At 44.7% G+C, this 16546-nt stretch overlaps 1 protein-coding gene across 1 annotated transcript; it reads right to left on the bottom strand.

Annotated features, from left to right (window-relative positions):
* Nucleotides 1-2171: 2171 nt before the first annotated feature.
* On the bottom strand, nt 2172-15752 carry LOC118085100 (transmembrane 4 L6 family member 1-like). Its single transcript, XM_060273299.1, has 5 exons — nt 15582-15752; nt 9141-9206; nt 6280-6425; nt 4595-4775; nt 2172-2192 (listed from the first exon to the last, which is right to left on the bottom strand). Exons 1-5 carry the CDS (start codon nt 15750-15752, stop codon nt 2172-2174), a joined length of 585 nt encoding a protein of 194 aa, XP_060129282.1.
* Nucleotides 15753-16546: the final 794 nt, after the last annotated feature.

The raw sequence follows: 16546 nt of genomic DNA, 5'->3' as shown, positions 1-16546 counted from the left end.
AGGCCTTAGGTTGCCAACCCATGATTTGGATGGCCTTGTGCAAGTCAATGTCTTTCATCTAGGGAACTGGAATTTGATCCAGTTCACATTTAAAGGTGAACTTATGCAATTCACACTTGCCTAATTCACAAAACAAGATGCAAACCAAAACATGCCCATCCTTTGCATTTAGCACTTTTCTGAATTGAATTTTGCAGTGCACTTCTCCAACCAAGGAATGTGTATGCAAATGTATGTACTAGGGCAAAGTGTATATTAGTGAAAACAAGGTACAAAAATGCATTGCAAGAAATGTGTACATTGGGCAAAACTGCAGAAAAAATGTGCCAATTCACACTAAAATGATTATGAATCTTCCCGAAGACTTTAAAAAGGAAGAATTTGCAAACTGATGTAGAAACATGAAGAAGTGAATTAGAGATTGGAAAAATGAAATCACCAATCTCTACTCTCAGCCTAACCTACATTGCCACTGTTTAGGAATACAAAATTCAAGATGTTCATCTCCTTTGAAGAAGGATGCCCTGCAGCAAATAGATATGAAGCAAAATGAGGTTTTCAAGACTGGATACATGTGGACTTTTCAAGCCTGCCTGAGTGGACTCTGCCATGCAGCCTCTTTTCAGCCAATCATTCTTCCAGCTAATAAAAGAAGCATGCCTCAAACAATAATGCAACAACATTTAATATTTACAGGCAAGACATGATACAGATGGAAGCACAGATAAGAAACAAGACTGGTTTAAATGCGCACGTCTCTAAAACAAGGTAAATTGAAAGGTTTCAGAATATTTGCTTGTCCATTCTAGACACCATAAACATCAATCTCAGTCTCTCTCTTTCCTGGGATTTAATCTCGGGCAACTAAGAACATAAGAACCTCTACTGTCAAGTGAAGCACCCTGATCTCACAGTGGCCAACCAGAAGCCTATGGGAAGCCTGCAAGCAAGACATGGGTCCAACTGCACTTAACCCCACTTGGGGTTTCTAGCAATTCAGAGGCGTACTGATTCTGACTGTGATGTAAAACACATTTTGTGTGTGTGTGTGTGTGTGTGTGTGTGTGTGTGAGAGAGAGAGAGAGAGAGAGAGAGAGAGAGAGAGAGAGAGAGAGAGAGAGAGAGAGAGAAAGAGAGAGGAGAGGAGGAGGAGGAGGAGGAGGAGGGCAAGATTTTTGTTTGCATGGGTAGTATACAAAAATTAGCTCATTTATAATAATAGCTGTAGAATCTGCATGTGGGACAGAAGATTAAATATTGCTGGGGCACTTTGGCTTCTCTTTGTATTGCACCCAGCAGCGTAAAGGGCCTTTTACAGTGGTACCTCGCAGGATGAATGCCCTGCAAGACGAATTTTTTGCAAAACGAATGCATCTTGCGATCTGATGGTGACTGGCAAGACGAATTCGTTTTGCAAAAAAATCGTCTTGCGAATCGCGGTTTCCCATAGGAATGCATTGAAATTTAATTAATGCGTTCCTATGGGCAAAAAAAGAAGTTTCAATGCATTCCTATGCGAAACCATGATTCGCAAGACGAATTTTTCGTAGAACGAATTGACTCGCGGAACGAATTAAATTCGTCTTGCGAGGCACCACTGTATTCATTTTGCTATTCCACATGACACGGGAATATGTCTGAATCGAACAGCATAATTTATTTGCTAAAAGCCAATGGATTTATGTTGGGGGGGGGCAGGACACTCACCTGTCCTTTGCTTGCTTTCAAAAGGGAGATGGTATAAATGAAACACAAGAACATAAGGATAGGCTCCAGGATCAGGCCAATGGTCCATCTAGTATAATCTCAGAAAAGTCCTAAATAAATTACACACAACCTTTTCCCCTACCTATATAGTGTTTCACTTTATTGAAAAAGAAAGAAAGAACATTTTGGGATTCTTTTTTTGGTTGTAAGAATCCGCTGTGTTTCTGGTTGCTATAAATCTGGGGTGGGGAACCTGTGACACTCCAGATATTCCCAGGTTAAATGCAACTTGCATGATTCCTGACCATTGGCCATGCTGGTTGGAGCTGGTGGGATTTGGGAGTCCAGCAATATCTTGAGGGCCCCAGGCTCCCCACCTCGGCTATAAATATACAACACACACTACCCTGACTTTACACATGTTGGCTGTTGGTTGCTTGTCCTTTGTCTTCTCCATAGGTCGGTCACATTCCTGCAATATCCGTCTGCAAGCAAGCGAAAGAAGGGAGGGTGAGTTCTCTTAACAAAATAAGTCAAGATCGCAGTCAGATAGCATAGTTTCCTTTTACTTTTTCAGAATTTAGTTTAAATGTCTGCTGTAAAAATAGCAATAAAAGTCTTCACTCGGCCCCAGATGTTCAGTAGGGAGGAGTCATATCTGACCTTAACTTGAAAGGAGTTCCATGAACTTGGGCCTGCAATACGGAACACACAGTTTTGGTGGATACAGGTTGTGCACCCAAGCTATGGGGAACCACCATATTAGGGTTGCCATACGTCCAGAAATTCCTGGACATAGCTGGGATTCGGCCGTCGGAAGCAGGGTCTGGGCTGAAAGCGCTGAAATGTCCTGGAAAATCTGGAAGTATGACAACACATGTCGGAGGTTTTGGGCGAATTTCCTTTAAAAAAACTATTTCAGAATTCACTTTTTGAAATATGGCAACCCTACGCTATATACGGTAACAGCAGGCCAGATCAGGCCAATGGTCCATCTAATCTAGCATCCTGTTCTTATAGTGGTCAGGTGCTAGTGGGAAGCATACAAGCAGGATCCGAGCACAACTCCTAGCAGATAAACATCTATATATTGCACCCCAGGTAGCCAAATTTGTGCTGGCAGCAAGTTTTCCTTTTATTCCCTGTCGTCCATTGTAAAGGCCTTTGGCTATATACAATAAAACTGACCAGATTTGAGCACAATAGCACAATCTTCTCCTGTGGTTTTCAGCAACTGGTATTCAGAAGCATTGCTGCTTCCCACCATGTCAATTTTATCATTGTGCAGTAGGCCATTTCCGCCCCCCGTCTTCCAGCCAGTCAGCCAAGAGGGATTATCACTGTTCAAAGACACATTCCCAGGCCCGGCTCTAGGTAGACCCCCAGTGGCGCAGGGCACCATGGCGCCGGCCCGCCAGAAAGGCACCGCGAGCTGCGCCCGCCCGCTGGCCGGCCAATCCGCCGGTCCGCCGCGCAGCTGCGCCCACCCGCCCACCGCGCTGGGAAACGGGGCGGGAGGGCGCCAGAGAGATTGCGCTGTGCCTGCCTGCCCGCCCGCCGCTGCGCCCACCCGCCCACCGCGCTGGGAAACGGGGCGGGAGGGCGCCGGAGAGATCCGGCGCACCACAGCGGCAGGGGCGTTTAAGACGGCCCTGCACATTCCAGTCAGGAGGGCCTAGAGCACAGATGAGGAGGGGCAGGCCTGGAGAGAGGTTGGGGAGAGTCCTTGGGGCCTAAGAGAGAGGTCTGAGGGCCACAGTTGACCTAGAGGCCTGAGATCCCCCCAAATAGGAATACAAGTGTTGTGTATTGAGTCAAAGGATTTTATATCTGTACTATTATTGTCTGTATTTGCTTTAGGATAAAGTAACTGCCTTTTGGTTCCAGAAGGTACATGAAATATACTCGGAGTCGAGAGTGAATTTCATGCTCTTTATTCAGCTCGTAGTCATCAAGGAGAAGAATGCCCTTTTCCCAAAACCATCTGCTTATATACATTATTTACACAATGGGCTTTGCGTGATTGGCTACTTCAGGGCTACACCAGTGGGCCAATCAGTTTGTGGATTGACTTCTGCCAGCCGCCTGATTGGGTGCTCCTGCAGGCCAATCAGGTTGCGGATTCACTTCTGCCAGCCGCCTGATTGGCTGCTCCTGCAGGCCAATCAGGTTGCGGATTCACTTCCACCTGGAGTTGGATTGGGTGGCTCCTGCGGACCAATCAGACTGCTGATTCTGGATCCTATTGTTCTATGATTCAGCTCAGTACATAACAGTACAGCTACTATTGGTTCATTTAAGCTGCTGTATTTGGGTCCTCTGTCTTATTGGTTTCCTCCAAAAGGCAGCACTGTGATTGCCTGATATTGTTCCCTCCAAAATGTATCCCTTTCTAGCTAGTCCCCCGTCCCTATAAATGTAGCTTCCCTGCCCTCAGTGTCAGTCTTGTCTTGTTGCCTTAAATAAAGAGCTGTTATCATGAAGATGTTGTCACTCAATGACTAGTATTAAGAAACCCACGACACAACAACCATGACACATTGAATGCAAATGGGCAACTGTAGCGGTAGCCATGCAAAGGTGGGCCAAAGGTTCCCAATACCTGCTCTGAGTGGAAAGCAAACGTTTCACAACTAAAACCCAAATACAAAATGGCCAACCAGTTGCACTCCTTCATAAACCAAGGATAAAGCTCCCCGTTCATTCTCTCAAACACAACTCATGGTTTTCTAGACCTCATTCGCACAATTGTCTTTATAAGGAATTTATTCAATGCCCCGTAATGCTGCTTGTGTTGCCTTTTCTTCTCTCTTCCCCTGTACTGCTACACTTTATTGGAGGCGGGAAGATCTGAAGTGCACACCCCAATTTTCTCTCATGCACTCACCTTTCTTTCCCTCAAGCCACATATGAAGCCAATGAGACTGTTGACCACTTGAATGAGGCAGAGGATGGCTTCAGCCATGCCGATTGCCAGCAGGAGGGAAAACAACACAATGTTCCAAAGGATGATATTTTCGGGTTTTTTGCAGACGCTCCAGGTTGTCTGGTTAAACAAATAATTGTCCCTACAAAGGGAAAGGTCAAAACTGAGTTTTGCTAGAAACTTTCAGCTTAGAAATACTTCCTTCATCAGACTGAAAGGCTGCATTCAGGAATCCTAGGAAACAATGGTTTATCATAACGGGAATAAGCCTAGCCTGCATCGGGTCCACACACTTCCTCTTCCCCAGTGCAGCTGGGAAGAGTTCAGAAACTTTTCTTTCCCTTTTTAATTAACCACACCTTGCAACATCATCTGAACCCAACAAACCATAGCTGATTTTAACTATGACTTGTCTGAAATGAACCAAATTCCTAGTGTAGCTTTAATTTCCCAACATTCTTAGCTCATTTTAAGGCATGGGTCATAGGGAACTCAGTATAAAGTGTTACAGTACTTTAATCTATATTTAGGTAAAGGTAAAGGGGCCCCTGACCAGCAGGTCCAGTTGTGTCCGACTCTGGGGTTGCGGCGCTCATCTCGCTCTACAGGCCGAGGGAGCCGGCGTTTGTCCGCAGACAGCTTCCGGGTCATGTGGCCAGCATGACAAAGCCGCTTCTGGCAAACCAGAGCAGCACACGGAAACGCCGTTTACCTTCCCGCCGGAGCAGTCCCTATTTATCTACTTGCACTTTGGTGTGCTTTCGAACTGCTAGGTGGGCAGGAGCTGGGACCGAGCAACGGGAGCTCACCCCGCTGCAGGGATTCGAACCGCCAACCTTCTGATCAGCAAGCCCTAGACTCTGTGGTTTAACCCACAGTGCCACCTGGGTCCCAATAATCTATATTTAACAATTGTTTATTGGTGTGTTGTGACTATGATCACTTTGTGAGGCAATTGGCCTAAAAGGTGGTATGTTGTCGTTTAGTCATTTAGTCGTGTCCGACTCTTCGTGACCCCATGGACCAGAGCACGCCAGGCACTCCTGTCTTTCACTGCCTCCCGCAGTTCGGTCAGACTCATGTTGGTAGCTTCGAGAACACTGTCCAACCATCTCGTTGGTATAGCTACCTTTAAAACAAATTTTTGAAGTGGCATTGGGTCTTCTAATTATGTTGGAACTGTGCCTTAGGCTCTCATATTCTCCTTCTCTTTTGAAGCACACTAATTTTCTCTCTTCCTCTTCCTGGTTTCCAAGAAACTTCCACTGTTTCTTGTTGCAGCCAAAGACAACAAACTATAGTGACCATAAACCATAAGATTGCCTCTAAGCTGAAAATGCATTTCCAAACCACGCTTTCCAGTTCTTGCATGGAGGCCCATTTTAATCACCTGCAGCTTATATGGTTGTCATCATATTCAGGGGAAGGGAGGGCAGGCTGTGCTTGCTGGCTCTGCCCTCTCCATCAAGTGTGCCCCCCCCCCACCGGACCCCTTGCTACAGCAAATGGGAAAGTTGACAGAAGAATGGGAGAGGGGAAAACTGGGCAACCTGGCAGCTATGTCCTTGCTGCCGCAGGGTATACCACTTTTTTGCGCAAATTTTGCAGTGGTGGTGTTGATGGTAGAAGGGCTCCATTATACTCACGCTAAGGTGTCATTCCTGAAAGGGTAGATATATACTTCGTCACCAATATCACAGAGAGGACCACTGATTAACCCCAAGGATGAGATGATCACACAGTACAGTCCACCAACAGCTCCAAGCACAGCAAAGACGAGAGAGAGAACCATCTGGAAGGCAATAGACACGTTAGCATCAAAGCTGTTTGGAACTCCAAAAGGTATATGTAATTTCGACCTGACTAGCAGAGGGTTGATCCCCTGCTTGTTCACCTGAACCTAGCTAGGCCCATGGAACCAGCAACTTCCAAATTGTTGCTATTTTCAGGTGGGATTCCATCACACATTTGCAAATTCAGTTTTGCACAATTGTACTTGACTGGGAGACCTTGCTCATCGAAGCAGCTTCCCCAAAAGTTGGGCGGACGATAAGGAAAGTGATGAGAAATTACTGTGGGGTAAAATTTTCTGTGACATAACACAGTCATTTAACCTCTCTGCGAGCGAATAACGAGAGCAAACGCTCGTTAAATAACCAATGTCGTCTCATCTCACTGCAAACAAATCAGGACGGATGCTTAATAAACAGGTTTTCTGGAGGAACCCTCCGGGCAATTTCCAAGCACACAGCAAAGAAGCCATGATGGATCAAAGATAGATTAAATGTGCAACTCTGAATCATCTCTGAGTGAGCTGTTTACAGTTTTGTGCTAGGCAGCAGCCTCCTACGTAAGACCTTGGCATTCTGAAGGATAAGATTAGAAGGAAGCATCGTGCTGTCACCAGAACAAGATGTCTCCAACACGAAGAACAGCAAGGAAGCCAAACAAAAGCGAAACCATAACATGTTTAGAAAAAACAGGCCTTGGAGCGGGTCAAACGATCAACAGTGCCTGCACAAAAAACCACTGGTGAGGGAAGGCCCCCGCATATGCTCCCCTCCCCTCCTAGAGTATGGTAAATTATATTCTATATCTTACATGGACCTGGCAACACAAGTAATGACATTTATGCAAAAGTCCATCCCCTGGCCCGGTTCCGGATCAATATGAAAAAGCGTACACTGATAATCTGACCACACCGACAGTCTTTTCTTTGACTTTATTTTAACCCGCAGGCAAATGTACTCATTCTGTGTGGCCATCTTAGAGTTTTGTTTTCATCTTTTAATTTTTGTCTGCTGTTATAATTGTTCTCTGTTTCATATGCGGTACAAACCGAAATTAAAAAACCATATATGTATATGGTGTGTGTGTTTGTGTAATTTTTGTACAGATGATCCACAGGTAACTTTTTTTTTCTTTTTGTTGCCTGCTGCTTATATCTTCTTTCTGTGCTCTCGCGTACCCTCCAAGTGTCCCGATTTTCCAGGGACAGTCCTAGAATTACGAAAGCCATACCAGATTCTGATTGGATCCTGGAATGTCCCTATTTCCCTTGCCAGCGCTGCTGCCCTTGCCAAGCTCAGGGAGGAAAATGAGCTGGCCCTTGTCCCAAGCAGCAGCAGCGTCGGCAAGGAAGCATCCCATAGCCTCTGCATGGCTGCTGCTGCTGGCCTCCTGCCTTGGGCAGCTCAAATCAGCTGCTGGAGAGCGGGCAAGGAGGAGGAGAAGCTGTGTCATGTAGGAGCTCCAAGTAGGGTTGCCAGACTCAATAGAGGACAGGACTTCTGTGCCTTTAATTTCCCTGCTCTCATTTGAGTCTGGAAACCTTAAAGAGAAACCAGCAGACCCTTTGTTTAATTTCTAAGCAAAGGGTCTGCTGGTTTCTCTTTAAGGTTTCCAGACTCAAAAGAGAGCAGGGCAATTAAAGGCACAGAAGTCCTGTCCTCTATTGAGTCTGGCAACCCTAACTGCAGAGGGACAGACGGGAAATGGGCATAGCCAGGAGGGGCAGGGGGGCAGCTGCCCCCCTAGATCAAGTTAAACAATAGAAATACTTAACTAATTGACCAATCACATTGGCTCTGCCCCCCATAACAGAAGTCCTGCCCCGCCCCTTTAACAAAAATTCTGGCTACACTCATGGGCAGAGGGCAGGGCCGCTCTGGGTGGGAAAGAAGTGGGACCAGAGTGCAAGGACTATTGTTTTTTTTTAATAAAAAAGAATTGTGTGTCCAGGTCTAATCTTGTCCCTTTCTAAAACTTATTTATTGGTGTGTGTTTTTATTTTTGTAAATATACCAAAGAATTTAAAAGTGGGGGTGTTAAGGGTTCCTCTCAGGATGGTGGGGGGCATGTGCTGGTGAGGGGGCACTCGTCCTTCTTCTGATAGGAAAATCTCTGCAGGAGGGGACACAGAAAATGGGGGGTCTGAGGAGGGTCAGCTGGGGGGGGGCAGTGAGAAATGTCCCTATTTTCATCTGAGGAATGTTGGAGCGTATGCTTCAACAGTTCCAGCTGAGGGAACTTTGCATACTGCCCTGGACTGGTAATAATCAACTTTATTCCAAGCTATTAGGGAAAACCAGAATTTTAAGGGAAGTTAGAACTTCTGTTTTACAACTAGATCGGCTGGCTGGAGGAAGTTAGGAGGAGACTATATTAACTGTGCCACTTACTGCAATTGATTGCTGTGTCAATATAGCTGTTAGTTTGTGCCATTATAAATTTTGCTTTGCTTTAAGTTCCTCCATTTTCTTTAAATTTTATATGTGATTTGCTTTAAGTTGCATTATTCTCTCTAGATTCTGTGTTACCCAGCCAGAGTTTGAAGAAGTAGAGAAGGATATCAAGGGGAAGAGATTTCAAAACAACCCAGCGAGGACTGTCTGTTCTCATTGACCATGGAATGCTGACTAAGAGATGATGTGGCGAAACTGGGCTGAAGGGGAAACAGAAAGGAGGATTTCTCTCCCCTCCCCCCAATTTACAAGGCTTTGCTTACCCCACATCTGTTAGCGCAGCATTTGGCTTCGCCTGCACCCAATATCATAAATGCTGGCAAGAAAACCTGGGGGGAAAGAAAAGCACACATTAGATGGTGGTGGAAGAAAGCAGTAGTTGTTGTTACACAAGCAAACAAAGGCTTATTAAAATGTGCCATAGGTTAGGCTTTTGCCAAGACAAAATTGTGTTCAATGTTGAGGGTAGCTGGCATGCATAAGACATCAAGCTGAAGGCAAGGTAAAATTCTAAACAGGAGTGCCGGACGGGGTCTGATAGTTATTCTTCTTGTCTGCAAATAAGCAGACTTTTTTTGTGGTGGTGAGGATGGGATAGGAACAGCCCTGAAGGATTTCAGAGTGGTTTCGCTTGAATGCGGGAAAGTCATCTGTGGAAGGTGTCTATTGGGTAATGCCTATAACGTCATAACTACACTTCCCTGCTCCGATTTCCAGAGCGTTTTTGTAACCATTTATCACAGGACACTTCCACATACGCAGCAGTTTATTGTAGCTGCAATGCTGTTTGTGCATGCAAGTTCACATCAGAACGGTGCCACCCCTTAATCCAGTTTTACTACTACGCTTACGCGAATTCTAATGTGCCGCCGAATCTAATGCACACCTCAGATTTTCAAAACCTTGAAACCAAAAAAGTATTCGCTGGCGGATGCAAATGCGCCATCAAATCTATAGTGCACATCCCAATTTTTTCGACGCCGTTTGGCCAAAAAAGGTGTGCGATACTTTCAAGTAAATACGGCGTTTTGTTGGTTGGTTCTGTCTCCTTACCAGAACTTCTGCAGCTGTAAATCTGGATTAAATAGGGAAATGATATCATTTCGCTGAGGATGACGTCCTGTAGACATGGCACAAAACTTGTAGGCATGAACAGCACAGAGTCTATAATAAATTGTCATTTGGTGGGTGGGGAGGCTTAACTAAAAATTGAATACCTCAATGAGAAGAGTTATGTTCACCGCTTTGATTTGCTATTTTGTTTGTTTGTTTGTTTGTTTATAACACCTTTTCTTCCAAGGAGCTCAAGGTGGTGCTGCTGGTTCTCCATCTCCCCATTTCATCCTCACAACAACCCTGTGAGGTAGGTTAGGCTAAGAGTTAATGACTGGCCCAAGGTCACCCAATGAGCTTTTTATAAGGCCGAGTGAGGATTTGAACCCTGGCCTCCCAGGTCATAGTCCAACACTCTTCTAACCATAACACCCCATCAAGTCTAGGCCAGACACTCCATTTCAGAACACCTGAGACTTTAAGGATATTGCTGAAGTTTCTTATCTCGGTTGCAGAAGGGAACTGGTGGTGGAAAAAGGAAGTTCAGCAACCCATTGCTCTCTGTCATTTCATACGACATCCAAAGCCAACTAATTCCTGGAGGCCCTTCTGCACAATCTGCAAATTTGCTTTTTATTTTATCTAGCCTCATTCCAAGGACAATTGTGTGCCATAGAGGACGTGCTGTATTTGTGTTCTCTCTCTCGCTCTCTTTCCCTTTTGCAGCTAAAGTGGAACTTTGCCAGAAGGCTGGCATAATGGAGAGATGTTCTCGGTGGTTCAGACAGTTAGCACAGCCCAGAATGGTGACCTCTGGCTCAACTTCCTAATTGACCCGGGAATTCTAAGCACTTCTTGATATTGATTATGTGAGTCACTTTTCCTTTTTAAACATTGTGAATGCACACAACCCCACACCCCTGCAAAAAACAACAACACAACTTTCCATCTGCTTAAGGGACATTTAAGGGACATTTTTATAGCCTCCAACAACAGTTATTTGTATGCCTTCCCAGGGCCGGCTCTAGGTAGACCACGGGTGGCGCAGGGCACCACGGCCACCATGGTCCGCCGGTTTGACGTGCAGCTGCGCCCACGGCAACCCCGCTGTGCCTTCCCATCAGATTTCAAGGAGATAAATAACTACTGAACTTTTATAAGACATCTGAAGGCAGCCTTGTATTGGGAGGTTTTTAATGTTTGATGTTATCTTATGCTTTTGTATGTGTTGAAAGCCGCTCTGAGTGGCTTGGGCAACCCAGCCAGATGGGCAGTGTAATAATAATAATAATAATAATAATAATAATAATAATAATTCCCTCCAACTAACAGTTGTTGCCATTTTAAGAGTTTAAATCCACTAACCAATTGTTTTTGAGCCATTCGTTGATGGATTTGTTTAAATCAATATGTGCTTTGCCCCAAATGATAAGTTAACCTCACATTAAATTTTCAAAAAGGCTATTATACAATGCAGGATGGGGAAGCGATCTTCAATGTTTTGGCTTTCATTACAGTACCAGCACCGAAAGAGCTATAAACATAACACACTGGAAACAAAGTAGCCCTGAAAAATAAGCAATAGTGCCTTAACAGCCTAATGTTTTGAGATGCTCTTCTGGATTTGAATCAAGCTTTTCTGGATGTAGTGTGTTCAGTGACAATTTCCTTTTCATCCTAGGGATGAATAGAGAGTAAAGCCCTTGTGTCTGGAATCATGGGGAAGGTAAACGTTTTAAGGGCTCCCCAGGGAAACAGCAGTAAAACACCAGCTGTTATTTAACAATGAACCAATGGCATCCAAAATGCAAACAGTCTTCTACTTTCTTCTTCTTCTTTGGTGATCACTCACGGCCGAGTAAGATTGTCTTCCATAAACACGGTTTTAACAATGAGTCCGTAAGTGACTGTGGAGGCCAATTCTGGATCCACACGTCCTTTCACAGTGGGGACATTGGTTTCTGGGCGGGAGTTGATCACGGTGTGGATTTGCCAAGCGTGCCTTCCTCTTAGCACGTTTCTCCCTTGCGTCCTGAGTTCGAGTGTCTTCAAAGCCCATGACACCTTTGGTAAAAGCTGTTCACCAACTGGAGCGCTCGCAGGCCAGTGTTTCCCAGTTGTCAGTGTTTATACTACATTTTTTAAAGATTTGCCTTGAGACAGACTTTGAACCTCTTTTGTTGACCACCAGCATTACGCTTTCCATTTTTAAGTTTGGAATAGAGAAGTTGCTTTGGAAGACGATCATCAGCCATCCAAGCAACATGACCAGTCCAACGAAGTTGATGTTGAAGTACAAGCTGATGTTGATGTACAACAGCGGTTGCAGGAATGAACAACCCGCCAACGGTCAGTGCATATGTCATTTCACAGGGAAATATGCACTTTAATTGCAGCAGTCTGCATTAAGGGTCAATATCTACTCTCAGAGTGATGCTGTTGGTATTCGGAAGATCGATGGGAGCGCCTCCCCCTTGGCTGTTCTTCATGCGCGTGTCTGACGCCAACCAATCTGGCCTTAGGCTATTTCTATTTAAATGTTTCACAAGAAGTTATATTCTGACTGAGAACACAAACCACGCTGCTTCTCTGCTCACGCCTTTCCTTTAGAATGACGCTTGGGTGCTGCTTCTTTTCTTTTAAAAAGCAATGCATCATAAATCAGCTGTTTGAGGGGGCTGATTGTGGCCTCCCATAAGTCTCTTATCTCATACCCTACAACATTCCCCACATGAAAATAGGGACATTTCTCACTCCCCCACCCCAATTGCCCCTCCTCAAGCCCCCATTTTTGTCACACCCACCCTCACCCAGAACATTTGCTATCAGAAGTAGCGCGATTGGCACAGCCACTTCCCCAATGGGACCAGGCCCGGCTCGCCCATTAACTCTAGTGGCGCAATGCACCACGGTGCCTGGGCGATCAAGGGGGTGCTGAGGGGCGCCCCAGCAAGTGGGGGAGCTTTGCGGCGGCCTCCCTTTTCCCTCCACAAACCAAAAGAAAAACACAAACCGAGAAATAAATTTTAGAAAGGGGCAAGATTAGATGCAAACGCACAAAGATTCCTCATTGCTCCACACTGCTCCCTCTTTCTTCCCGCCCAGGGTGGCCCTGCCCTCTGCCTGTCCCTTAGAGACAGTTCATCACACGGGGCAGGGGCTCGGCAGCCTGTCCTCCTCCTCTCTTCTCAGCCTTGGTTTCACAGGTTTCTGCCTGCGTCTGCTTCTAACTCAGCTCACAAACCCACAACTCTGGCCTTTGTCCTTCTAACGGCCAGCCAGAAGTGAGGGGCAGGTGGGGGCCCATCAATCTGGGAAGGTCCCCCATCCAGGAGAATGGAAATTCTGATCCTAAACCTCCCCTATATATATTCGGGAGATGAAAAGGCCAAGGAGTAAACGCTACACAAATTCAGAGTGGAGTTTCTAAGATGGTTGGACGGTGCCTTGTATGCCTCCTTCTCGCAACTCCTGCAGCCAGCCTGGGCCCAAATGTATTGGTCTGCTTTCCTTTGGACCACATCAGTGAGGCTGGGGGGGGGGTCTTGACATCAGTCCAGAATTCCATATACACTGCCCAGGCTTGAGCCCTGGAGAGGTCACTTCGGTGCTGCTGACACAGCAGTTTGACCTCATCACTGGAGGTGCACTCCATTGTGTCAAGACTGAAGTCAAACTGCTGCGTTAATGAAAGGTATATATATTCTTTTATGAATCATCATCATGGCTAGTAGCCATTCTTATCCTCCATTAATTTGTCTAACCATCCAAGTTGGTGGTCATCATTACATCTTGCATAAAGTATAAAATCAATACAGTGGTGCCTGGCTAGACGAATTTAATTCATTCCACGGGTCTTTTCTTATAACGAAAAATTTGTCTAGCGAATCCCATAGGAATGCATTGAATTTTATTTTATTTTATTGCCCATAGGAACGCATTAATTGAATTTCAATGCATTCCTATGGGAAACCGCGATTCGCTAGATGAATTTTTCATAAAACGAATTCGTCTAGCGAGGCAACCTCCGCTTGAAAAATCCTTTCGTTAAGCGGAAATTTCGTTAAGCAGGGCATTCGTTAAGCGAGGCACCACTGTATTGATTTCTGGGCCAGTAACATCCATGCAGCCGTGGTCACATACATAAATAGCCTTTTCTGCTCCCTTGGGATTTCAGCACCTAGAATTCCTAAAAGGAAGGCTTTGGGGTTTTTTTGTTTTTTGTTTAAAGAAAATGTTATTTTAAACATTTTTTTAACTCATTATATATATCATTCCCCAAAATTCTTTTACAACCTTACATTTCCATCACATATGATAAAAGGTGCCTTCTTTTTCCTTACATTTCCAGCATACATTTGACTCCGTTTTATACATATGTTATTGGCCCAGAGAGGGAAGGAAGATAAAGTCCCTACCAGAGAAGAAGGGCAGATTAAGGTGATGGATTATGCTGAAAAGGCTAAAATGGAATCAGAAATCAGGAAGACCAAAATTTTAATACGGAATGGGGAAAATTTGTAACTTATCTTAAAGACCATTGTAAACAGTTAAAATCATTCCTTCAGTAGCACCTTAAAGACCAACTAAGTTTTTTTATTGGTATGAGCTATTGGTATTATATTGGTGTGTATCTGAAGAAGTGTGCATGCACACGAAAGCTCATACCAATATAAAAACTTAGTTGGTCTTTAAGGTGCTACTGAAGGAATTTTTTTATTTTGCTTCGACTCAGACCAACACAGCTACCTACCTGTAGTTAAAATCATTAGTAGGATTGGAATATCACTTGTAGTTTAATGGTGAATTTTGGACACAATGGAGAGGTAAAAGATTTGGATTATCATAAAAGATGCAGGAGCAAATGATTAACAATAGGACCGACAAAGGGGAATCTTATGTATATGTATTTTTAAGTATTGTATATGTATATGTACCGTATATGTATACGTGTGTGTGTGTGTGTGTGTGTGTGTACATATACATATATACATATTGGGTTCCATGACGACTGCAGATCTTAAAAAGCAGAGACATCACCTTGCCGACAAAGGTCTGTATAGATAAAGCTATGGTTTTTCCAGTGGTGATGTATGGAAGTGAGAGCTGGACCATAAAGAAGGCTGATTGCCGAAGAATTGATGCTTTTGAATTATGGTGCTGGAGGAGACTCTTGAGAGTCCCATGGACTGCAAGAAGATCAAACCTGTCCATTCTTAAGGAAATCAGCCCTGAGTGCTCACTGGAAGGACAGATCATGAAGCTGAGGCTCCAATACTTTGGCCTCCTCATGAGAAGAGAAGACTCCCTGGAAAAGACCCTGATGTTGGGAAAGATGGAGGGCACAAGGAGAAGGGGATGGCAGAGGACGAGATGGTTGGACAGTGTTCTTGAAGCTACCAACATGAGTTTGACCAAACTGCGGGAGGCAGTGGAAGACAGGAGTGCCTGGTGGTCCATGGGGTCACAAAGAGTCGACACGACTAAACGACTAAACAACAACAACAACAACAATACACACACACACACACACACACACACACACACACTGTTTTCTAGTCCAGATCTGCCCTGCGATAGGTTCCCTTTAGGTTCATTTCACATAAAGCTGAAAACATGAACAAGAGAAACAGTGCAAGCTTTTTCCTTACCAATATTCCAGCTCCAAGAATACCATGGAAAAACCAGACCAAGTCTGTGATCTTGCGTGCTTCCAACACTTCTCCGTTGGGGAAGTAGAGGAGGAGATTGGAGACGATAGCACAGACAGCGAGAGGCAGGAGGGCAATCCCAATGCCTTTGGAGCATTTCCCAGTGCACATCCTGTATCTCTTCTGAGGAAGGACATGGGGAAGAAAAAGCAAAGGCTGAGTAGATGCGTTGCATAAAAGTGGATCCCTATAAAATGAAGAATGGGGCTTCCACTGTATTTGATCCAGAAGCTGTAGTTAATGCAGAATGCCAGCTCAGCTGCTGTGCTCTGCAGAACTGGAGGTTGCAAATTCATCTTTTAGTGTGGTGGCACACAAACTTTGGAACTCTCTGCCTATTGACTGATTGCAGGCAGCTTTGCTAAAAAACAAAACAAAAAACCTTCTAAGCCTACCCAGACATGCAGAATGTTGACGTGTGTTTTAATCTGGCATTTAGCTTACTGGTGGTTTTATGTTTTGAATGTTTTAAATTATTATGTTTTGAACGTTTTAAGTCGTTCTTAACTTCTTCCTTTTACTGACAATCTTACTGTTTTATCCTTTTTTGTAAACCGCTTTTTACAACCAGGCAATATATAAAGCATGAGGAAATAAAACAGGGTGCCTTTTGATTGTTGGAGAGGACCATTTGTGACATTTAAGTGAGACGCTTTCTGATAAATGGGCTGTAAACAGCTGTCTTATTTTGAATCAAGAGCTCCATCTAGCTCAATAATATCTAGGCCAGTTATGGGTGCTTATGGTAAAAGGTAAAGGAGCCCTGGACGGTTAAGTCCAGTGCGACTATGGGGTTGCAGCGCTCATCTCACTTTCAGGCCGAGGGAGCCGGTGTTTGTACACAGACAGCTTTCCAGGTCATGTGGCCAGCATGACTAAACTGCTTCTGGCACAACGGAACACCG

The sequence above is a fragment of the Zootoca vivipara genome, chromosome 4, assembly GCF_963506605.1.
Source record: "Zootoca vivipara chromosome 4, rZooViv1.1, whole genome shotgun sequence".
Taxonomy (NCBI): domain Eukaryota; kingdom Metazoa; phylum Chordata; class Lepidosauria; order Squamata; family Lacertidae; genus Zootoca; species Zootoca vivipara.
Note: the sequence above shows the minus strand (reverse complement) of the source record. Positions and strands in the feature narration are given on the sequence as shown.